The 23,780-nt window shown below is 42.4% G+C and overlaps 1 protein-coding gene across 2 annotated transcripts in view; it reads right to left on the bottom strand.

Moving 5' to 3' along the window:
• Positions 1 to 4,562: 4,562 nt before the first annotated feature.
• LGI1 (leucine rich glioma inactivated 1) overlaps positions 4,563 to 23,780 on the bottom strand; it is a 40,493-nt gene continuing 21,275 nt past the window's right edge. For both annotated transcript variants that reach the window (XM_086378744.1, XM_086378746.1), the window contains 4 exons: positions 12,422 to 12,493; positions 9,722 to 9,891; positions 9,289 to 9,453; positions 4,563 to 5,753 (listed from right to left, as the gene is read on the bottom strand). In XM_086378744.1, the coding sequence (XP_086234870.1) occupies positions 4,918 to 5,753; positions 9,289 to 9,453; positions 9,722 to 9,891; positions 12,422 to 12,493 (1,243 nt within the window). In that variant the 3' untranslated portion in view covers positions 4,563 to 4,917. The remainder of the gene's footprint in view (positions 5,754 to 9,288; positions 9,454 to 9,721; positions 9,892 to 12,421; positions 12,494 to 23,780) is intronic.

Raw genomic sequence — 23,780 nt, 5'->3', positions numbered from 1 at the left:
TCCCCAGCTTCTGGGACTACTACCAGAAGATGGGTCTCTACCGTCTGCCCTCTTTGAGGATTGCCTTGGCTGAAAAAAACCAGCCTCACTAAGGCCATGCTTTCTTCCAGGGACAGCACACCTCTGATAGAGGTATAAAGGTCTAATCCCCTTGGTCCAACTTGGGAAAACTGAGAAAGGACATCTCAGCTCTAGAGCTTCCTACAGGGTTGCTTTTGTTAGAACTGCATCACAATTCAGTGGCTCCCTTTGCCAAATCCTAATTCCTTCTCCCTTCCAAGTGTTGGTCTCAAAGGTACTACCTAATACTTAACTTCTCAGAGTCTGGTTCTCAGGTGACCCAAGCTGGGACTCCGACCCTCCCAGGCTTCTTCCCATTCTCTCTCTGCCCTTCCTTTTAATTGGTTTATTTGTGTTGGGTCTTAGATGCAGCATACAGGGTCTTTCTTGCATCCCGCAGGACCTTTCAGTGGGCACACGGACTCTCTAGTTGTGGCACGGTGGCTCCAGAGTGCTTGGGCTCGGTGACTGCAGCCCACAGGCTTAGTTGCTCAAAATGGCATGTGGGATCTTAGTTCTCCAACCAGGGATTGAACCCGTGTTGCCTGCATTGCAAGGCAGATTCCTAACCACTGGACCACTAGGAAATTCCCTCCCTCCCTTTCTACTCTCTGCTTTTCCCTTTCCCTTTTCTTACCCCTTCTCCCTTCTTCCCTTCTTTTTCCTCTCCCTCCCTCTCTCCCTCAGACTATGTAGTTTCTCACCCCTGCTTCTTTCTGTGCTTTGGCTTCATTCTCTTCTCCTCTGCTCTTCTGGTTTGTAGACCACTGTGGCTGCTCCAAACTGGAGTGGTGCCTCAAACACCATCGTTGTAGCTTATGCGTTTGGTTACCCACCCAGATGCCCTTTGCTAGGTTGGTGAACTCATCCTGTAGCATGGCTGCTCACACTGGTTCCCGTCTCTGGAAGATTGCCCTTAGCCAACTGGAAACTTCTCAGCTGGAGATGCCTGAGAGGTTATGCCCCCACATTCTTTGGTCACTGATCATCAGATGGGGGATATAAATGTCCACCCTCCTTGCCTCAAGGCAGAACACACTCTGTGGTACAATTCATTCATGCTTTAGAGATCCCCTTGGGTTCAGGCTGAAGCTAGACTTCTACTGAAAGTACATCTTTACATCTTGCCTGCCCTGTACTCCTCCCTGTCCCTTACCTAAGAGCACTCCTTCAGTAAATCCCCCTGCTTCAAGGGAACATGATTTAAGATCATCCCCTTACAAGTATGGTGCCTGAGACCCATTGACTCAGACTCTGCTGCTCTAGTTCCAAATATCCAGGAGGGAGGAGGGATTGGCTCAGGCTGAGCCAGCCCAGCTTCTGTTTTGGGCACTTAGATTGGGATTTAGGTGTTCAGTCATTTATGGCTGGGTATAAATGACCCAGTTGCATAGTACAGGGTAGATGAGGGGTACAGGGAGAGAGGGCAGCTCTCAGAAAAGTCAATTCCTGCAAGAGTGGACCTGACCACACGTCCTTCTTCTCAGTCTTTCTTGAATTTATATTCTCAGTCAGCCTCCTCATTCCTCACCTCCCTCCCCATCTGCAACCCCAGGTTCCAATCAGAGGGTTAGATTTTGAAAGGTAGCACCATGTAATGGAGAAAGGACTGGGCTGAGGGTCAGGAGGCCTGGGTTGTAACTTGCTTCACATCTGTGGGTCTCAGTTTCAAGGTAAATTAGACAGTTTCTTTGCTGACTTAAATAATCAATGCCTCTATTAAAGCAAATGGCCAGAATCTAGATCCAAAGTCTCTGCATCTCTGAAGTCAGCAGAGTGCCTGGCAGAGTCTGAACACCATTAACATATAGAAAACAGGAGGTAGCCTTTAGAAATGAAACAACAGTGAATTACATCAAGGCAATAAGGTAGAACACGACTCCAAAGCAGACAATATTCTGGGTGTGGGGCCCACTAGTAATAACTGGTACTCGTGTGCTCAGCTGCTTCAGTCGTGTCTGACTCTTTGCAACTCTGTGGACTGTAGCCTGCCAGGTTCCTCTGTCCAGAGGATTTCCCAGGCAAGAATACTGGAGTGGGTTGCCATTTCCTCTTCCAGGGGATCTTCCCAACCCAGGGATCGAACTCTTGTCTCCTGTGTCTCCTGCATTGCAGGTGGAGTCTTTACCGCTTTGTGCTGTTCTCTGCTAAGCACGTCATGTGCTATTCTGACTATTGCTGCTAAAAAGTCACTCCAAAACTTGGCTTTTTAAAATAATGATTTTATTATGCTCATAGATACTGTGGGTCAGGAATTTGGACAGAGCATCATAGGAATGGCTTGTCTCTGCTCCATGATTTCTGGATCTTCAGTTGAGAATATTTGCCAGTCTGTGGTGACTTGACAGCTGAGAGCTGATATCTTCGCTCACAAAAGTGGTGGCTGATGTGGCGGTTGGCTGAGACCTCATCTGGGGCTGTTGACCAAAGCTTGGGCTTCCTCAGAGTGGTGGCCTTGGGCTAATAGGACTTTGTATGCAGCAGCTCAGGCCTCCAAAAGAGATCCTCCCAGTTTCACAAGGCAGATGCTTCATTGTTTTTATGACTTCACTTCAAAAGTCAAACTGCATCATTTCTACTACATTTTATCAGTCACCAGGCCATCCAGATGGAAGGATCAAGAAATTAGGCATCATGTCTTGATGGGGTTAGGGCAAGGTTCTCATAGAGCATGTAGGATGGGAAATATCGTTGTGGCCATATTTGTAAAATTCAATTCACCATGTGTGCCTTGTTTCATTTAATCCTTCTGTTGTCCTTGGAGTAGGCATCGTTGTCCTTACAGATGAAGAAACTGAGGCTCAGCGAACTCATGTAACTTGCCTGTGGACAAAGCCAGTACGTGATAGGACAGGACTTAAACCCAATCTGTACCAAGCAGGTGTTCTCTAATAGAGGTGCATGCTAAGTTGCTTCAGTTGTGTCCAACTCTTAGCAACACCATGGGCTGTAGCCTGCCAGGCTCCTGTATCCATGGGATTCTCTAGGCAAGAATACTGGAGTGGGTTGGCATGCCCTCATCCAGAGAATCTTCCTGACTCAGGGATCGAACCTGTGAGTCTTAAGTCTCCTGCACTGACAGGCATGTTTTTTACTACTAGCACCACCAGGGAAGCCCCCCCTAACATACATGTGCTGCTTATCGGACAAAGGAACAAAGAAAGTCAGACATTCGAAGGCCAGATCTCCCTATGTGCGGGATTGGGAGTGGGTGAGTCTTCTTCTCGTCCCCCCGTAACCCTGATGTCAGAGTTGATATCTTCCCCATGTGGTAAAGGAATCTGGTTCCTATGCATAACTCCCCAAGGTGTTGCTTCCCAGAGACTATGTAACTATTATGTGTACCTTTAATGCCTCAAGTTTGCCAGATACATGCTGCCAGAGTTGCTGTCTGTCCCACCTGCCCCTCTAGTCATTCAGCAAAAGAATCTGAGGAACAATAAGCCAGAGGAAGCTCTGATCCCCTCCATGAAGGCAGCACACAGAACCAAATCATGCCAAGAATATCTCCTCTGCCCCGATTCCCTTTTGAAATCATCTATTCCCTTTATGTTCGAACAAGGACCACTTCTTCCAGGAACTCATCTTGGACACTCCTATGATACTTAAAATCAGAATGTTTAGGTGATATTTGGCACTCACAGCTTATTCTGTAGTTTTTTGTGTCCTAATCACCCTGTTAGTCTTCTAAGGCCCCACAGGTCAAGGACTATGCTCTATTCCTCAGTTTTCCTCCCCAAACCACAGAAAAGACACCCCATGTAGGTACTCAGTAAATATGACTGATTAGACCAAAGGGCCTTGTGAAGTTTATTATTAAGTTTATAACATGTGCATCTTCAAAAGTAGTTTTTGAGAACGTACTGTATCAAAGGCATCGTGCTAAGTGCTAACATACCATGTGATCCAGGAGCAGGAATTTAGAAAGTCGGATCTGAGCCTTGTGGGCACTCAGCAGGATGTCAGTAACGGGTCAGAACTGACATCTAGAAGCAAAGCATCCTTGGTCAGATTGAGGCCTTTGTAGCAGATACATCTGATGCAAGTGCTGTAGTTACAATCTCTGTCAGCTGTCAGGTGATTCGAGAGTCAGACATTTAGAAGTCCCTGAAGAAAGTTTTAAAAATCCAAAATCTTGAATTTAGCTTCTATAAATTCTCCAAATGATGTTTTTAGCTGGAGCTATCAGATAGGAAAGGATGGGCCTAACTGTCTAATTAGCCATCTTGTAACAGGCAAATTTGTCTACTCTTCTTTCATTGGTCACTATTTCACCCCAAAGTGTTCCCCAAAGCCATGCGCTTTAGAAACACGTTTGAATGTTCAAACTCAGCTGATCAAACTGATAATAAATGATAGGCAATCAATATGAATGTTCATCTTCAATCATTATTTACTATATAAATTCTCAATCCAAATATAACCCCACTGTATAAAACTCTTTACTCAATATACTATCACCAAGAATAAAATAACTCCTGTAAATAATTACCTTTGGGATATGAAAGAAAATGTAAACATTTTATTTGGCAGTTGTTTCTGAACACATGAATAAATAAATGGAAAAGTACATATTCATATTTCTTTTTGGAGTAACAGATACCATTAAACGCTTATTTACACATCTTCACTGCAAAGAACAGTTACACAATTCAGTTTTGTCTTATAAAAGGTAACTTCCCACACCACTGGACTGGACAGGTAAGGATGGAGATACGGGTAGTGCTTGGTTCTAGCAGTCTCAATGTGTGAAAGGCATTCATTTGCAAGTGTGAAAAGAAGAGTCATCATGCATTTGAGTTCATCCGGATCATGTACTGTAGAAAGTTACTGATGGCAGCCACAGAATTTGGTGTGTCATGCGCTTAAGTCAACTATGACATGTTTGTAAATCTGTGTGTTTCCCTTAAAACTGGAAGCAAAAAGAAAATTGCGTTTATTAATGGACACATGCGTGAATGATCTTGGTGCCTGAACATTTAATTCCTGAAATTTCACAAATTTGGCTTTCTCTGCATCCCAGTTATACACTTGAGTAAAGGAATAATCACTTCCAAGAATTGCATATTGATAGTTATTTATCTGAAGAGGCTGGAACACCATGGATCCTCGTGATGGCATCCTCTGAATATCCTGAAATGAGGAGCCTCCCCATTTCATTACTTTGGAATCACCAATGAATCTTGTCAAGCAAATGTACACATCGCCTTTCACTGAGAAGTGCTTAACGGCATATACATCCTCCATGTTAGGGATGTCAGTTTGGTTAGTGAATAATTGTATTGCTTTGTTCCACTGATAAATGACAGGACGCTGGGAACTACTGGACAGTATTAAATGAGGCGTTCTGAGAGTCTGAGGTGTTCTGGCTATTTCTAGATATTCCACATCAGTATCCCTGTACCATGCATGTAAAGATTGATGGGAGTAGAATCCATTTCCGTTCCATTTATAAATGGTAGTGAAACCAGCTTTTGAACTGTCAGCCACAACGAAGTACCAGTTGTTTTCAATCTTGAATGTTTCAATGTCATTGGGTTTTCGGATTTTGAGGATTTCAATATCCTGGATTTTTATGAATTTATTTGCAAAGCTGTCTCGCTTATAGATGTGAGAGCCGCCAAACAGCTGGGCCACAATGACATAGAGCTGAGTTTCAATGACTATAGGCTTGCACACTACCGTGGACGTGCCTGGGAAAGACAAATGAGAGATTAGGAGGATGGCCGTCCTCTTTTAGAGCTGTTAATACACAGGCTGAGACCATGCAGCTGCCACCAAAACCTTGTTTCAGCCTGAAATAAGAGATTTCTTTGGTTGATTAGGCAAAGTCAGTTTTTTAATCGGATCCAGTGGCAACAAGACAGTGCCTTTTTGCCTCATGGAGCCTTGTTACCAACAACAGAGTTGTCTTGTCACATCCAATGTGTACTAGACATTCAGGACACATGGCTAAAGCCTGAGTTTTCCCTCTCACTTCTTCTTCTTCATTGTCTTTAATTTTTAAAAGAAAAATTTTGGCTGCACCACGTGGCATGTGGGAGCTTAGTTCCCCCACCAGGGGTTGAACCTGTGCCCCATTCATTGTAAGTGCGGAGTCTTAACCACTGAACTGCCAGGGAAGACGCCCAGTGAAGTCCCTCTTCTTTGTCTTTTTTTTTTTTTTTTGGCCAAGCCACACATGGATCTAAGTTCCCTCAACCAGGGATTGAACAGGGAAAGCAGTGAGTACTAACTACTGGACTGTCAGGGAGCTCCCTCTCCTCTCACTTCTTATAGAAAAGGATCATTGCTTTCCCTGATGTATCATGAGTTAGTCATAGTAATTCTAGTGGAAACTGCCATAAATCACCTACTTTATGCTTTGCCAGATCATCGAATTAAATTTCCCACCAATCTTAAAAGATAAATATTATTATTACCCTTCCTTTTGCAGGTGAGCAGGCTGAAAGTCAGAGAGGTTCGATGCTGCTAGAAGGCAGAGTTGGGATTCGAGCCCAAGGCTACCAGTGTCCCTATGCTTTTAACTTAACCAAGGGTGAGGAGTTAGCTGTACTGGGGCTTCCACCTTGGGTTTGGATTCCACAAGGTTCTAGGACAACCTCAAGGCCAAGTCTTGAGCAGTGGCCTGGGCAGCTCATGGCTATCTTCAATTGCTGTGTTCTCTGTAATGAATGGCTTCTGGCTCTAGAATCGACTAACTTTCCCCTAAGAAAAGACAGATGTCACTTGGGATTTTTCTGAAGCTTTAGGTCACTAGTGGCAGAAGAGAAAGAAGAAGAATCCTTAAGAAAAGTGAAAGAGGGGTACAGTCATGGGCGATGCTCCTGAAAGTTACTTTGGGAAATCTCAGAAAACTACATGGGGGTCTGTCAGAAGCCTAGCTCAGTATCCTTTGTTAAGAGTTTAAGTTATCAATAGATTCTGATCTTCTAGAGGGAGGTTGGTTCTTGGAAGCCCAAAGAGAGCAAGGCAGATCTAGCCCCAGGCTTTTTCTAACTGCTGCTCTAAGGGCTTTGAGGTAATAAGTTCCGCATCAACTCTTTTGGCTGCATGCATAGGCAAAATTATTCTATTTATGACCCTTTTCAAGACTCAGCTGATTCTGTGACCTTTAGAAAATCTCTTCTCTGGGATTCAGTTTTCCCTTCTATATAATGAAAGTTGGAACTAGATTAGAGATGGCTGCTGCTGCTGCTGCTGCTAAGTCGCTTCAGTCATGTCCAACTCTGTGCGACCCCATAGACGGCAGCCCACCAGGCTCCCCCGTCCCTGGGATTCTCCAGGCAAGAACACTGGAGTGGGTTGCCATTTCCTTCTCCAATGCATGAAAGTGAAAAGTGAAAGTGAATTCACCCCATCCATGGGATGGGGTGCCATCGCCTTTTCCTTAGAGATGGCTACTAGTTTTCAATCATGTACCAATATCAACTGACTGATTGGAACTCCCTGGAGAACTGTATTAAGAAGGATTCTATCCTCTGCAAGAAAGAACATCATGCTAGATTAACAATGTCTGTATGGGGTGAGGGAGGGCATAGTGACTGCATATATGACATATATTCATCATCCTGGACTAGATGATGTCATCTGGAAGTCTGCAAATATATGACTCATTTTTCTTTCAAGTGCTTATCTAAAGATTCATTCATAGCAATTGAGAGACTGTACACATGTCGGAGAAGGCAATGGCACCCCACTCCAGTACTCTTGCCTGGAAAATCCCATGGACGGAGGAGCCTGGTAGGCTGCAGTCCACGGGGTCACTAGGAGTCGGACACGACTGAGCAACTTCACTTTCACTTTTCACTTTCATGCATTGGAGAAGGAAATGGCAACCCACTCCAGTGTTCTTGCCTGGAGAATCCCAGGGACGGGGGGAGCCTGGTGGGCTGCTGTCTATGGGGTCGCACAGAGTCGGACATGACTGAATCGACTTAGCAGCAGCAGCAGCACACATGTAAGAAGCTGGTTTAGATTGCACAAAGCCCTGCTGCAATCCACTGGAGAACTGAGGGGGCTTCAGGAGAAAGGGAAGCATAGCCTTCCTCCTTGAGAAGGAAAGAGGACTCTAGGAGGGTCTCAGTTTGGAGGGGATTCAGTTATCTGGGCACCTCAGTCTTAGGCAAGACCCAAACCTGTCCTGATCCTTTGAGCAATAGGGTTGATGACTGCCAACAAAATCTAGTTATAACTACCCCGGCCCTGTCAAGTGGTAACCTTCTATGGGGATGTGGGAGTGCTCTCAGAAGCAAGTTTAAGGGTGTTAGAAGCTAATGCTGATGTGAAGGTGATTTCAGAGGGAGCCTCATGTTCTAATTTATGACTTAAACACTTAAAAGTTGTTGAAATGAGGAAGAAACTTAAGAGGTGACCTAAGTAAAAGTTTTCATGGAAAAAAAAAAAAAAAGATTTCCATCATTAAATTAAATGCAAAAAATATTAGAAAGAGGTTTATGTCCTCACTGCAGGATTTCTCAGAGCCTCTAACGTGTGTTATTATGAATCTCCAAGAGGGAGATATGGTTCCCAAATTTACTGGACGATAAAACACTTATGTCTCAAGTCATACATGAACATTTTGCAGAAGTAATGTTTTTGCAATAAAGTTTGAGATTCATCAGTCTAAAATAAACTCATTCTGTGGTTTAAAAAATGGACCCAGTGAGAGTGTGGATTAACTAGTTTGTTTGTGGCAGAACCCAGATAGAACTCATAATTCTTAGTCCAGTACTTTTTCTTTCAAGAAAAATAACCCACTTTTTATTGCATATTTACTAAGATAGGTCCTATGCTAAGTTTCCTGAACATATGCTCTCGTTATTTTATAACAGCCCTGCAAGTTAAATATTAGTATTACCATTTTACAACTGAGGAAATTAAGCTTTAGGGAACAATCTCAAATGGTAGATTTAGGATTCAAATGATTCTAAACCTGGTAACTGGTAGAGAACTGCCTAACGTTCTGGAGACACAGGATTGATCCCTGGATCGGGAAGATCTCCTGCAGAAGGAAACGGCAACACACACCAGTATTCTTGCTTGGAAAATCCTATGGACAGAGGAGCCTGGTGGGCTACAGTCCATGGGGTCGCAGGGGCTGGACACGATTTAGTGACTAAACCACAAACCTGCCCAAAGCATTCCCTGATACCACTCATCTTTTCCTTTTGCCCTTGACCCAAGCAGTTTAACTTTCCATTCAAAATACAATCAGCCTTTTCATACCTGTGATGTTGTCATAATTCCGGAAGGTCTTTTCTACATGGTCCCATTCAAGGAAAATGCACTTTCCAGTAAAAGGCTGAGCGATGACAACATACTCATCGTTCATATAAGAAAAAGTGTCTATGGACAGTGATTGATAAGGCAGGTCTTGAGACTTTGCAAACTCTGTAAAAATTGAAAATGATGATTAGTAGCTGTGCTAATGCCTCATTCGTTGGCTAGATCTCAAATGTCCATAAGAAATACTTTTATTCTAGAGAAACAGTGAAATGGCAATTTTACTTTGCTTTTAAACACATGAAGTTTTAATGGTTCATAATATCTTTAAATTGCTCAGTTGGTTTTTAATGTATAAAAAATATCAGTTCCTGCATATGTAAAAAAAAAATGTAACCCTTAATTTTACAAGATGGAATAATTTGGAATACATTACCTGTAATGATGCAATCAAAATCCTTGGAGGAAAGACTATTGATTTTTCGCTTCTTGTATTCTGGAGGGCCTTCACAATAGATGTCTTCGACAGTTGCATTGGTGTGGCTTAGCCATTCCACCAGCCACTTCAGTTTACAGTCACAATTAAATGAATTACCTCTCAGGTCACTGAAAGACAAACTTCAGCTGCTTTTGATATACAAGGGTCCTTCCTTCACAGGCATGACTCTTACCATAGCAATTATGTGAGCAGGATGCTCTCACCTGGTTTTATATCATGCCTCATAATCTACCTTGAACCTGTCTGATCATTCACTTTGGGCTCAGAGAGGACCACAGTGCACCCTTGCAAGCCACTCCAGTCAATGGAACCTCATAACTTACTCCCTCTTGGATTCAAAGGTAGTTCAGTCTAGAGCTGTGCTGTCTATAGGAATACAATGTGAACCACATATGTAGTTTAAAAATTTTCTAAGGACACATTAAAAAAGTAAAAAGAAACAGATGAAATTATTTTTAATATCATATGTTATGTAACCCAATACAGAATTTTATCATTTTGACATATAGTAATATAAAAATTACTTATGAGATATTTTGCATGCTTTTTCTATATTAAGTCTCTGTGGAGTCTAATGTGTATTTTATGCTTACAGTATATCTCAATTTGGATAATAAAATTTCAGCAGAAGTTCCTGATTTGTGTTTAGATTTAATAAAATTCACAGTTGAAAAAAAAAGATTCATACACCCAAATTGTTCCAAGCATACTTAAAAGTTTTCCAATAATTGAACAGAAAAATGAGTTCTTAAATTTAGTTTTTTATTTTATTTTTTTTAAAAAACTAAGTAAAATTTAAAATTCAGTTCCTCAGTCACACTAGGATCACATTTTAAGTGTGCAGCCACCATACTGGGCAACACAGGTTCTAAAACACAGAATGTAGTGACTGTTGGACTATATTTAATTAAATCAAGTGAGCTATTTGCTTTTCTTCTTCCTCACAGATGTAATTAATCCTGATCCTATTCCATGGTCTTCAAATTCAATTTTAATAGGAAATGACTTAGATACAGCCGAGTTAATGCAGACATACAATAGCTCATGCCCGTAATAAACTGCACAGCACAAATAGTTTAAATTTCCACATATGATCCCAACTCATCAGTTCTGTTTATTTGCATTGTTTCTGTTCAGAAACCCAATCTCTTTCCTAAAACTCGTCTCTGTCACATAGAATTCCTAAGATAGGTATTGTCTACTTTTCACACAGCACAAGAATAATTTTTGTGTTGGAGCACTTAAAAATGTGTTTTAAGGAATAAAGAAAACCAAGAAATCTACTAAAAGGCATATTGGCGTGGATCCTTGCAGTTCTTAAATAATTCTTGATTTGGGCATATCAAGGTAGGCCAAACCCATGATAAGATTCCTTGGAGAAACTGAGCCCATTTCAAGTGATTTTTCTTTTGCTAGAGTGGGGTTTAGACTGACATAAGGTTGGGCCAGAGGGTCTCCAAATAAGCTATATCCCCAAGTCTGCCATGGAGTTATCTAACTTGCAAGACATTCGCAGGACTGACTTCATATCCCAAGACTACTCTGACCCAGAAATAATGAGTGTCAACTTTTCTGATCTATTGTAAACCAGAGTGGATAACTGTGGTCTGTCCAAGACTCTGGAAGTGTCCTGATTCTGACACTCTCTTGGAAATAAACCATCTTTTAGGAATTGGGGTAATAGACATTGAGGAGGGGCTGGGGGAGTACTACAAGGAACAAAGAAAGTTTTTCACTAGCTAGCTGATTTGATGTTAAATACTGGGTTTAGGAGAGAATACTTGACTCAAATTTTGTTGGAGAAAAGTTGTTTTGAATATATATTCTATAGCAAAGGACCTGATAAATATGAACTCTTGTTTTCACACGTCTTTTGTTTGTTCCTATGTTCTACCTTGCGGCATTTAAATACCTTTCTAATGTTTTGGAGGGCACTTATTGAAGCTAAATTGCTTTTGAGACGGTTAGGCATACATTACTTGCTTTGCTTACTGCAAAATATACAAATTCCTTACAAAGATCTTTCACTCTGAGGCTTAAAAGTCAAAGTTTGAAAGCTCTTTTGTTTGAAAAAGGGTCAAAAATAATTAAGTTCATTCCCTTCCTGGGGCTTAAGCCAAATTCCTGGGGATTAAGCCTAGGGTTGTTGTTCAGTCTAATGAGAGAAAAGGCAAACTTTCCTCCCTTCCCCCACTTCCTGCTCCGTTTCTCTGTTGACTGACCAACCCATGGGTGTAACCTTTCATCTTTTTTCTGTCAGTTACCCAGACTTCTTTGTGTTTTTCCTTTGTAGCCCCATTTCCTGAACCCCGTGAGAAAAAAAAAAAAGGCTTCTTGAAGTTTCTATCTAGCTCTCCTCTTCCCCGTCTCCCCCCAAAGTCCCTTGTCATCAGTCCCTCCCATAAAGACACACACTTTATCAAAGGAAAGCTTACGGTTATGTTTTCAAACTATAGTGGAGGAAACCCTAGGAGACTCAAACAGTAGTCCAACTAAATTCAAAATTTAAGACAAATTAAAATTTTAAATTTCTCATTTAATTTAAAGCCAATTAAAAATTTTAATAATCAACACCAGACATCTTTGTTAACTACTGCAAATTAATTAACTAATCAGTGATTTCTTAGGTCCTCTTACACATTTGTTAAAGAATCCAGGCCTTTGAAAATATCTTTTGGGAGAGTCTGGAGATTGTTGTTTGCAAGGCTCCTGGGAAGAAAAAAAAAAAGAGTGACGTAAACCGTAGTCATAAATAAATAAATGCATTTATGGCCCTTTTTGTATTATGGTATTAAACAAAATGAACAAGGAAACACTCCAAAATACTAGTAACAAAATAATGCCCGGGCATCGGTCTTTCTATTTAGCACTGAGTGTGAGCCTCACACTCTCAGACAACTAAGGGTTGTCTTCCCATGTCTGTAGCCTCCATGCACTCTCCCCTCACACTCAGGCCACCCTTACCCTCCTTCCCTCCCCGCGCTCGGTCCAGGAGCAGCTCAACCACCAGCTCTTAGAACCCACAGCTCTCAAACTTGGAGGCCTGTCTAACTACCCCCGACTCCAGCCCACTCTTTCTTCCTGTTCTTTTTCTACATTTTTTTTTTCCTTTTTAGCTCCATTCATTCAGGCCTCCTTAGAAAATAGCTTCCTCATAAATATCCACCTATCCAATCATCCATTCATCCTGTTTAATCATCTCCTTTTTTCCCTTTTTCCAGTTCTTTCTCTATTATCACAAGAATTGTTTTCTCCTTCTCTATTTGTTCTTCCACGTATTGCTAAAATGATTCTGATTCTAATCAAGAGTAACAAGTAGGAAACAGTCCTGATACTATCCAGGAAAAGGTCATGTGTGCACACTGCAGAAATGTGCACGTAACCGGGAGCAGATACTGTATAACCGGGAAGGGTGACCCGGGACTGGTGTTTTGCATTTAATCAGCACTATACATATACTTGCATTTCTCAGGTGGGTCAGTGGGTAGAGAACCCACCTGCCAGTGCAGGAGGCTCAGGTTCAATCCCTGGGTCAGGAAGATCCCCTAGAGGAGGGCATGGCAACCCACTCTAGTATTCTTACATGAAGAATCCCATGGACAGGGGAGCCTGGCGGGCTACAGTTTATAGGGTCACAAAGAGTTGAACTGAAGCGACTGAGCATGCATACATACATATACATATTATATACTTTCCTTAGAAGCGGTTTTAATTTTCACAATAAAAATTGAAAACTGAAACAAAGCAGCCTATGCTGTCGGCCTCCAAAGCTCTTGAAAATTCTCTCAAATTGATCTTAAAACACTCTCAAGAGTCTTCTGTTTCTACCTATTCTAATTAGTACGAGATTTCTCAAGTGCAAGCATTAAAGACATTTAAAACCTATTTTTAAGTTAATTATGTTGTTTTTCTGAGTTTTGGAAATTACCGCTAGACTGGATTAGAAAAGTTTTTCAATGAACCTTGGCACAGAAGAAAGGGAACTGAATCAGAAGGTTCCAGTCTCAGTGACAGTCCATTTTGTGATGAAGGGCATAGCTTTGGAGTCATTCTGAGCTGTCTGAATCCTGACTCCACTATTTACTGGCTGTGTGACTTTGGTTATGTACCTTCTCTGCAACTCAGTTTTTTCATTTTTAAGTGGATGTAATAATACCTCATATTATAAGAGTGTTAAAAAAAATGGGGTAACTCAGGATGGTAGCTGGTATGTGGACTGCTTTCGTGTGAACATTGCCCCAAAACAGCATTTAGAAAACTGACCATACAAGTGAATTGCTGTGACTGTCTCCCTACATCAGATCAGATCAGATCAGTCGCTTAGTACGACTCTTTGCAACCCCATGAATCGCAGCACACCAGGCCTCCCTGTCCATCACCAACTCCTGGAGTTCACTCAGACTCACGTCCATCGAGTCGGTGATGCCATCCAGCCATCTCATCCTCTGTCGTCCCCTTCTCCTCTTGCCCCCAATCCCTCCCAGCAGCAGAGTCTTTTCCAATGAGTCAACTCTTCGCATGAGGTGGCCACAGTACTGGAGTTTCAGCTTTAGCATCAGTCCTTCCAAAGAAATCCCAGGGCTGATCTCCTTCACAATGGACTGGTTGGATCTCCTTGCAGTCCAAGGGACTCTCAAGAGTCTTCTCCAACACCACAGTTCAAAAGCATCAATTCTTCGGCGCTCAGCCTTCTTCACAGTCCAACTCTCACATCCATACATGGCTACAGGAAAAACCAAAGTCTTGACTAGACGGACCTTTGTTGGCAAAGTAATACCTCTGCTTTTGAATATGCTATCTAGGTTGGTCATAACTTTCCTTCCAAGGAGTAAGCGTCTTTTAATTTCATGGCTGCAGTCACCATCTGCAGTGATCTTGGAGCCCAAAAAAATAAAGTCTGACACTGTTTCCACTGTTTCCCCATCTATTTCCCATGAAGTGATGGGACCAGATGCCATGATCTTCGTTTTCTGAACGTTGAGCTTTAAGCCAAGTTTTTCACTCTCCACTTTCACTTTCATCAAGAGGCTTTTTAGTTCCTCTTCACTTTCTGCCATAAGGGTGGTGTCATCTGCATATCTGAGGTTATTGATATTTCTCCCGGCGATCTTGATTCCAGCTCGTGTTTCTTCCAGCCCAGCGTTTCTCGTGATGTACTCTGCATATAAGTTAAATAAACAGGATGACAATATACAGCCTTGACGTACTCCTTGTCCTATTTGGAACCAGTCTGTTGTTCCATGTCCAGTTCTAACTATTGCTTCCTGACCTGCATACAGGTTTCTCAAGAGGCAGATCAGGTGGTCTGGTATTCCCATCTCTTTCAGAATTTTCCACAGTTTCTTGTGATCCACACAGTCAAAGTCTTTGGCATAGTCAATAAAGCAGAAATAGATGTTTTTCTGGAACTCTCTTGCTTTTTCCATGATCCAGCAGATGTTGGCAATTTGATCTCTGGTTCCTCTGCCTTTTCTAAAACCAGCTTGAAAATCAGCAAGTTCACGGTTCACATATTGCTGAAGCCTGGCTTGGAGAATTTTTAGCATTACTTTACTAGTGTGTGAGGTGAGTGCAATTGTGCGGTAGTTTGAGCATTCTTTGGCATTGCCTTTCTTTGGGATTGGAATGAAAACTGACTTTTTCCAGTCCTGTGGCCACTGCTGAGTTTTCCAAATTTGCTGGCATATTGAGTGCAGCACTTTCACAGCATCATCTTTCAAGATTTGGAATAGCTCAACTGGAATTCTATCACCTCCACTAGCTTTGTTCATAGTGATGCTTTCTAAGGCCCACTTGACTTCACATTCCAGGATGTCTGGCTCTAGGTCAGTGATCACACCATCGTGATTATCTGGGTCGTGAAGATCTTTTTTGTACAGCTCTTCTGTGTATTCTTGCCATCTCTTCTTAATATCTTCTGCTTCTGTTAGGTCCATACCATTTCTGTCCTTTATCGAGCCCATCTTTGCATGAAATGTTCCTTTGGTATCTCTGATTTTCTTGAAGAGATCCCTAGTCTTTCCCATTCTGTTGTTTTCCTCTATTTCTTTGCATTGATCGCTGAAGAAGGCTTTCTTATCTCTTCTTGCTATTCTTTGAAACTCTGCATTCAGATGTTTATATCTTTCCTTTTCTCCTTTGCTTTTTGCTTCTCTTCTTTTCACAGCTATTTGTAAGGCCTCCCCAGACAGCCATTTTGCTTTTTTGCATTTCTTTTCCATGGGGAGAAAATGCTGCTAAAGAAGATTTTGCAAGAGAACATCTCCACAATTCCTTTTACTGACTGGTGGTTGAATGAAGAAATTTCTTGGTGTTTTGGACCAGTCTGGAGTCACTCTCAAGTTATGTATCTCAATATATTTGCTGGCACAATTGTGTCCTCCAGTCCTATGCTAACTTCTCCTAAGTGGATATCCCTCTCCCAGACACCAGCACAAAGTAAAACTGGCTTCAGGATGCATGCTTGGAGTAGGCTGGGTTTTAAGACAGTGGGAGGGAAATGATAAAACAGTCTAGTCCTGAATTACTGCAGCCATTAAGATTACCAAGGAAAAGACACCTGTTTTCCTTGCTGCCCAACTCAGTTCTTTGAAAGAGCCGGTGAATTGAGAGTTCCACTTTCTGCCTGAAGAATAAAGCTGTAGACCTCACATAGCCAGGGTGTTAATGATGAACTTCATAGATACAGAGAACAAATTGATGGTTGTTAGAGGTGGGGTTGAGGGGTGGGAGAAATGGGTGAACTGCATTTTGTTTGTTTTGGTCTAAAAAAAAAAAGATTTTAAAATTCCAAAATTAAAAAAAGAAAAAGAGTCAATGTGCTTCACTACAGGTTTTACTAAGGGGTAAGATGCTGGGAGGGATTGGGGGCAGGAGGAGAAGGGGACAACAGAAGATGAGATGGCTGGATGGCATCACTGACTCGATGGACATGAGTTTGAGTGAACTCCGGGAGTTGGTGATGGACAGGGAGGCCTGGCGTGCTGCGATTCATGGGGTCACAAAGAGTCGGACACGACTGAGCGACTGAACTGTACTGAACTGAACTGAACTGAAGAATGCACTGTATCTGGGTAGCTGATAAAGGGTAGAATTGGTTGGGAAAGTGAAGACAGGGCAGTGAGACATTCACTGATGTTAGTTGTTTTCTAGGATCACTCAGCAGCGAGTACTGGAAGGATGTTTTTCTTATACCCAGTGCCTGACGTAACATAAGTCCTCAACAGCTGCTTTTAAATTAATAAATGATTGAGTGAATGAGTGGATGAATGGGACAGGCTTGAATGGATAAGAGAAAGGGCACCAATCTAGACAGAGAAAAGGGCAGAGAATGAGTCTCAGGCTCTGTACACCAAGACAGTGAGTTAGGGAGAAACTGCAAAGCCCTGTGAATTACCATTGTCTTACCCTGACATCAAGTGCTCCCGATACTCACAAAGTTCCCTCCCTCCTCTGAGCCTGGGATCCTAGTTCCTGGCCAGGGTTCAAACCCCGTTGTGAAAGGGCCAAGTCCTCACCACCGAACTGCCAGGGAATTCCCTAGGAGGGTTCCTTTACATTTTTTTTTTTCTTGGCTGCACCAGGCCTTAGTTGCACCATTCAGTTCAGTTCAGTCGCTCAGTCGTGTCCGACTCTTTGCAACCCCATGAATTGCAGCACGCCAGGCCTCCCTGTCCATCACCAACTCCCGGAGTTCACTCAGACTCACGTCCATCGAGTCAGTGATGCCATCCAGCCATCTCATCCTCTGTCATCCCCTTCTCCCCCTGCCCCCAATCCCTCCCAGCATCAGAGTCTTTTCCAATGAGTCAACTCTTCGCATGAGGTGGCCAAAGTATTGGAGTTTCAGCTTTAGCATCATTCCTTCCAAAGAAATCCCAGGGCTGATCTCCTTCAGAACGGACTGGTTGGATCTCCTTGCAGTCCAAGGGACTCTCAAGAGTCTTCTCCAACACCACACTTCAAAAGCATCAATTCTTTGGCTCTCAGCTTTCTTCACAGTCCAACTCTCACATCCATACATGACCACTGGAAAAACCATAGCCTTGACTAGATGGACCTTTGTTGGCAAAGTAATGTCTCTGCTTTTGAATATGCTATCTAGGTTGGTCATAACTTTCCTTCCAAGGAGTAAGCATCTTTTAATTTCATGGCTGCAGTCACCATCTGCAGTGATCTTGGAGGGGTCATTTAATTACAACATGTGAACACTTAGTTGTGACATGTGGGACCTAGTTTCCCAACCAGGGATTGAACCCAGACCCTTTGCATTGGAAGCTTGGAATCTTAGCCACTGGATCACCAGGAAGGTTCTCCTAGGAGGGTTTTTTAAAGTGTGTATGCAACTAAGCTCAAGTCTCTAGGTCCTGATTCAGAATCTACCTAAGAAACATCCTTTAAAATACCTGGGAAACTGTCCAACTGAACACCCAGCTGCCTTGAGACTGGCTGAGAAGGGTCAAGCATTCTTAATGGCAGGCAGGCTTTCCTTCCCAATGGAAATGATGACCATTCCCTCCACTTCATGCTTCCCTGGTGGTTCAGCTGGTGAAGAATAAACCTGCAATGCAGGAGACCTGGGTTCGATCCCTGGGTTAGGAAGATCCCCTGGAGAAGGGAACGGCTACTCGCTTCAGTATTCTGGCCTGGAGAGTCCCATGGACTGTATAGCCCATAGGGTTGCAAAGAGTCACACATGACTGAGCAACTTTCACTTTCACTCCACTTTGGTGTTTTCATGGTTTACCTGAGAAAACCTCTAATTATGGAGTATGGAACCTACTGGAAAGTCTTCTTGCTAAGGCAGACCAGACTGGCTCAGACAGCACGTTTGTTTCAGTGCCACTGGGCTCTGCTGCTAAGAAAGCTTCGCCCACGGCCATCTGGGGTGCTCCCAGCCTCCCTGCAGTGCAGATTCTCAGCTTGAGTTGGTGTCTCACTGAATTTGCAGTACTTCAAGTGCAGTTATTTTAATTTCATACAAAATGTTTAAAGGGGATAAATACACTGCAGCATTTGGAGTCCTGATCCAGAATCAGTAGAGGTTAGGCAGCGAGGCTTAGTTTTTCCCTACATGATGGTGTTTGCTGCATACCATGCTCTGTTCTAGGTACTTTACGTAGAGTAACTGGCCTAATCTCCTGTCTGTCTTACAATCTAGGTGTTCCTAAGTATCTTATTATTTTCCACCCCTATTTTTACAGATGATTGTTATCACTTCTGTTTTACACAAAAGAAATTGGAGGCACCATGAAGCTTAGTGACCTGCCTGATGTCCCAGAGCTATTAATGGGTAAAGCCTGGCTTTGAACACATACAGTCTGGTGGAAGAGACAACCTCCTCAGCCACTATATCCCGCTGCCCCCTATACATGCTTGTCATTGTGAAAGCTGAAGTGAGGACATCCTGCCTGATTAACTGGGGACACATGGATGCCCTGAGTTTGGGGGACTGCATGTATGTCTTTTGAACCTCCACGTTGCAGAACAACCAGTAGTTGCTTCATGACATGTACAGATCGATGACAGTTTTCCCCAAATGTTTTTATACATACATGTGAACAAGCCTGCCTCCACTGGACCTTAGCCACCATGACACTTGTGTGATGCCCAAGGGAATCATTACCAAAACATTGTGGGTGTTAACAGAAACCAAGACAAAATGTTTAGAAATTTTGTCCTCATTGGCCATAAACTATTTTTTAATTCATTTTTCCCATGATTTCAGAAGTAATACATGGTTACCAGAAAAATTCAAACCTTTCTGAAATATATGAACTATTCAAACACTTAAGTTAATCATGTATACTATTAGGACAGTCATTTGAAGAATCAACAGAGGCTCTTGGAATTTGACAGGATTTGTAAGGACTTAAGTATAAGGAATTCTCTTTTGGGGAGGGGTTGGTCTAAAGGAGAGGGGAGTCTGTATAGTAAATTTTCAGTTATTTAAAAATGTCTCTTTAGAAGGCAAGTCTGCTAAGATAGATGTATAAGAAGACAAGGTAAGTTCATTGCTTCTTTAGGAATGAACTGAATTTATATCAGTGCTTACAAGTTCCCTTGGAGCAGCTTTAATGTTAAGCCAGAGTGGGAACTAGTTGGATCTAAAAGTGTATGTCTACTACTGTACATACTACAAAAGTGCGTACGTATTCTACGTACTATTGAGAGTATGTTACACGGCAGCCTGGATGGAAGGGGAGTTTGGGGAAGAATGGATGTATGTATATGTATGGCTGAGACTTGTTGCTGTCCACCTGAAACTATCACAACATTGTTAATCAGCTATACTCCAATACAAAATATATATATTTTTAAAAATCCAGCAAAGTATGTGTCTAATTCCAACTAATTGCATTTGGAGACCAGGAGTGAGGGTAGGGCTCCTGTCTTCAGGATCTTCTCTTCCTTCCCCATTTGTGTTTGCTTCTCAGATCATGTCCTGTGGAAGGACCTAGCCATCCATAAAGCTCTCTGGTCCTTCTATAATTGACATGGTGGAGTCGGCACTAGGGTTCTCATTAAAGATCTTGGAAAATTTCTGGCTTTTACCACTACTAACTGGGGAGCAGCTTAAACTCAGGGCACACCTCTGAATTCTCATTTGCCAATAAGGATAGTGTCTGCTCTGTTTCTTTTTTTTAATTTATTTTTAATTGGAGGAAAATTGCTTTACAGTGTTGTGATTATTTATGCCATACAACAATGCAAGACTCCTGAGAGTCCCTTGGACTGCAAGGAGATCCAACCAGTCCATTCTGGAGGAGATCAGCCCTGGGATTTCTTTGGAGGGAATGATGCTGAAGCTGAAACTCCAGTACTTTGGCCACCTCATGCAAAGAGCTGACTCATTGGAAAAGACTCTGATGCTGGGAGGGATTGGGGGCAGGAGGAGAAGGGGACGACAGAGGATGAGATGGCTGGATGGCATCACTGACTCGATGGACTTGAGTCTGAATGAACTCTGGGCTTTGTGATGGACAGGGAGGCCTGGCGTGCTGTGATTCATGGGGTCGCGAAGAGTCGGACACGACTTAGCGACTGAACCGAACTGAACTGATACATAAATCACCTCCCTCTCAAGCCTCCCTCCCCTCCCTCCTTCTCATCCTTCTAGATTATTACAGAGCACTTAGCTGGGCTCCCTGTGTTATACAGCAACTTCTCACCGGCTATCTGCTTTACTCAAGATAGTGTATATGTGTCTATGCTACTTTCTCCATAACCCTCCACCTTATCTCTTTCATAAGGTCATCAAAAGACTGTAATGAAGTCTAGAATATGAAAAGCTTTGTAAACTCTTCCTGTGGGTTAGAGGGCAAGGTGATAATTCTTTGCTACTTGAATAAATGCCTTTAATTGAAAAGAATTGGTCTGAGGAGGAGAAAAGTGCACTTTGAAACCTAAGATCTTAAAAAGAAAATTAATGGGTCAAAGAAATGTCAACTGTATGTATAAGTGGTTAATAATGGAAAATGAACTCGATGTGCTGAATAATCAGAGGGACATTTGGGCTTTAAATCTTCCCTACCTCTTCTTGAAAGGAAAAAAAAGGTAAGGAGAAAAGAAAAAAGGAAGGAAGGAAGTACCCCTGGAAGAACAGCATAATTAGAAAGGAGGACATGATGTGGGGACAAGGCACTCAGAGAGAAAATATTTGACTAATTCCTCTTGCTAGACTGAGCTCTTCCAGGTTGGAGCTGGATTTTCTTCATTTTTGTGTGGCACATCCTAGAGACTATTTAGGATGAACCATATGGCAATGCCATTTTTGTAGCTTGAAAACAGTCTCTTATTGGCACAGTCACTGAATCAACCTAGCTATTTGATAAAAATGCAAGAAATCTAAGGGTCATATTCAATCAGCTTTGACCTGTTCCCTCCTAACACCTCCCTCCTACCTCCAACACCTGGTCCCACATTGTTTCAGAGGAACTTCCCTTTCATTGTCTGTTTGATCCTTAAGATTCATGCCTCTTTCTTTGAGGGCTGCATTATGCTTTCACTTGAGCCTGAACATTTCTAGACATAAGTACATGCTGTACCAATGCCTCCTTCTTATATTCTTCACACTTCTAAAGAAGGGGCCTCATAATGACCCAAATTTATATTTCCATTTCATTTGATGCACATAGTAAGCTCTGGTCAAACAAAATGGATGTTCTTCACTAGAGTGTTGTATAAATTTTTTTCTTTCTCCCTTTCCTGCCTTCCTTAACCTTCCTCTCCTTTTCCCTTCCTTTTTCTCTCTTTCGTCCTTCCCTGCCATTCTTTCCATTCTTCCTTCCACATGAGGTAGGCCTTTAGGCTGGAGAGAAGACACACTTGAGTGAACTAAGGGTCATGGCAAGGCTCTGTCCAGGTTTCCAGAGAGAACCGTGGGGTCTTATGTTCTTCCTTCAGCCCCTCGTGATGCTCAGCCATTAGTCACAGGCCGTGTTGAATGGATTTATGTGAATCAAGTAGATCTCAGGTTGAAGTCACAAGCTTCCATTTATCTGTTTTCGTCTGAAAGTTCAGGCTTGGTGGCATTTGGCTCTATAATCAAATGGCACAGCATTCCCACCATACACAGCCAATTTTGCAGCACTTACAACATTGATATTAAAAGCAGTGTTGCTGTTTGTTTTATAGACAATATTTTCCTCGTCCTTTTATAATGACTGTATACAGAAGCCTTGAAAGGTGTAGTGATTTTGTAAAATACATAGGGCCATCGGTTCCCTGTTGCTGCAAATCCAAGTAACAGTAGGGATAGGAACTCGTAGAGATGGCATGAGACCATGTGGACCCCCCAGAATAAAGGCACAAAGGGCGGGCATCTTTATCTGCCTCGTTACCTGGTACCTCCTGGGCTCTAGGACAGAGCTAGAAATGAGCTACTGTGAGGCAACAGGTTAAAATGGACAGAATGACTGTGACGCTTAGATGGCTTGCCTCTTTATCTAACACTAACGAGATACATGTTAGGAACTTGAGAAATAGTTGTTGAATGGATGAGTAGCCACAACAGTTCAGCCTCGGAGCTGATGTTATCATAATTCCCTAACTAGTCCGTTTACTTGTCATACATCCCCTCCAAGCTTCTGTTTCCTCATTTCTAAAGTGGGGGTTAAAAAATAAAATGGGGGTTATTTTGCCTATCTGGCAGGATTGTCGAGATAATTAAATGAAAATTTATGTAAAGCATACTGACCATTGTAGTAGTAGACACTCAACAAATGTTGGTACTGTTTCTTCCCATGTCCTTCTATTTTCATTAAAAATATGTGTGTGTGTGTGTTTAGGGTGTAGTTGAAAATAAGAGAGATGTGTTATTCAGTTCGTATTTGCTTTCTCAGGCATAGCACTGTGCCATTCCAGGCTGAGGAGAGGCTCTCCTATGCACTGCAGGATGTTCGGCAGCATGTGTGTGTTTAGGGTGTAGTTGAAAATAAGAGACATGCGTTATTCAGTTCGTATTTGCTTTCTCAGGCATAGCACTGTGCCATTCCAGGCTGAGGAGAGGCTCTCCTATGCACTGCAGGATGTTCGGCAGCATGTGTGTGTTTAGGGTGTAGTTGAAAATAAGAGACATGCGTTATTCAGTTCGTATTTGCTTTCTCAGGCATAGCACTGTGCCATTCCAGGCTGATGAGAGGCTCTCCTATGCACTGCAGGGTGTTCGGCAGCGCTGCTGTTCTCCACTCACTAAATCCCAGTTACATCCCCTAGCTGTGACAACCAAACACGTCTCTGTTCCCTGGAAGGTAAAATTATTTCCTGTTCAGAACAACTGATGGAGCTTTAATCACCCACTGAATAATTAAATATTTTACTCATAAAAAAGTTGTTCAGGTGCTGTGTAGATGTGGCCTGTGGTTCTAGTATATGTTTAAATGTATATGAAATCAGGGCTTATACAGAAACAGAGAAACAGCAAAAACTATATAGTCAATTCATGAAGTTGAGTAATGATGCAGTGAATAAAAACATTATTTCATTCACATAATTT

Source organism: Bos grunniens, chromosome 26 (genome assembly GCF_055505025.1).
Source record: "Bos grunniens cultivar Pamir isolate PY7600 chromosome 26, Bosgru_T2T1.0, whole genome shotgun sequence".
Classification (NCBI taxonomy): Eukaryota; Metazoa; Chordata; class Mammalia; order Artiodactyla; family Bovidae; genus Bos; species Bos grunniens.
The sequence above is the reverse complement of the archived record's forward strand: the minus strand, read 5'-3'. Positions and strand labels throughout refer to the sequence as shown.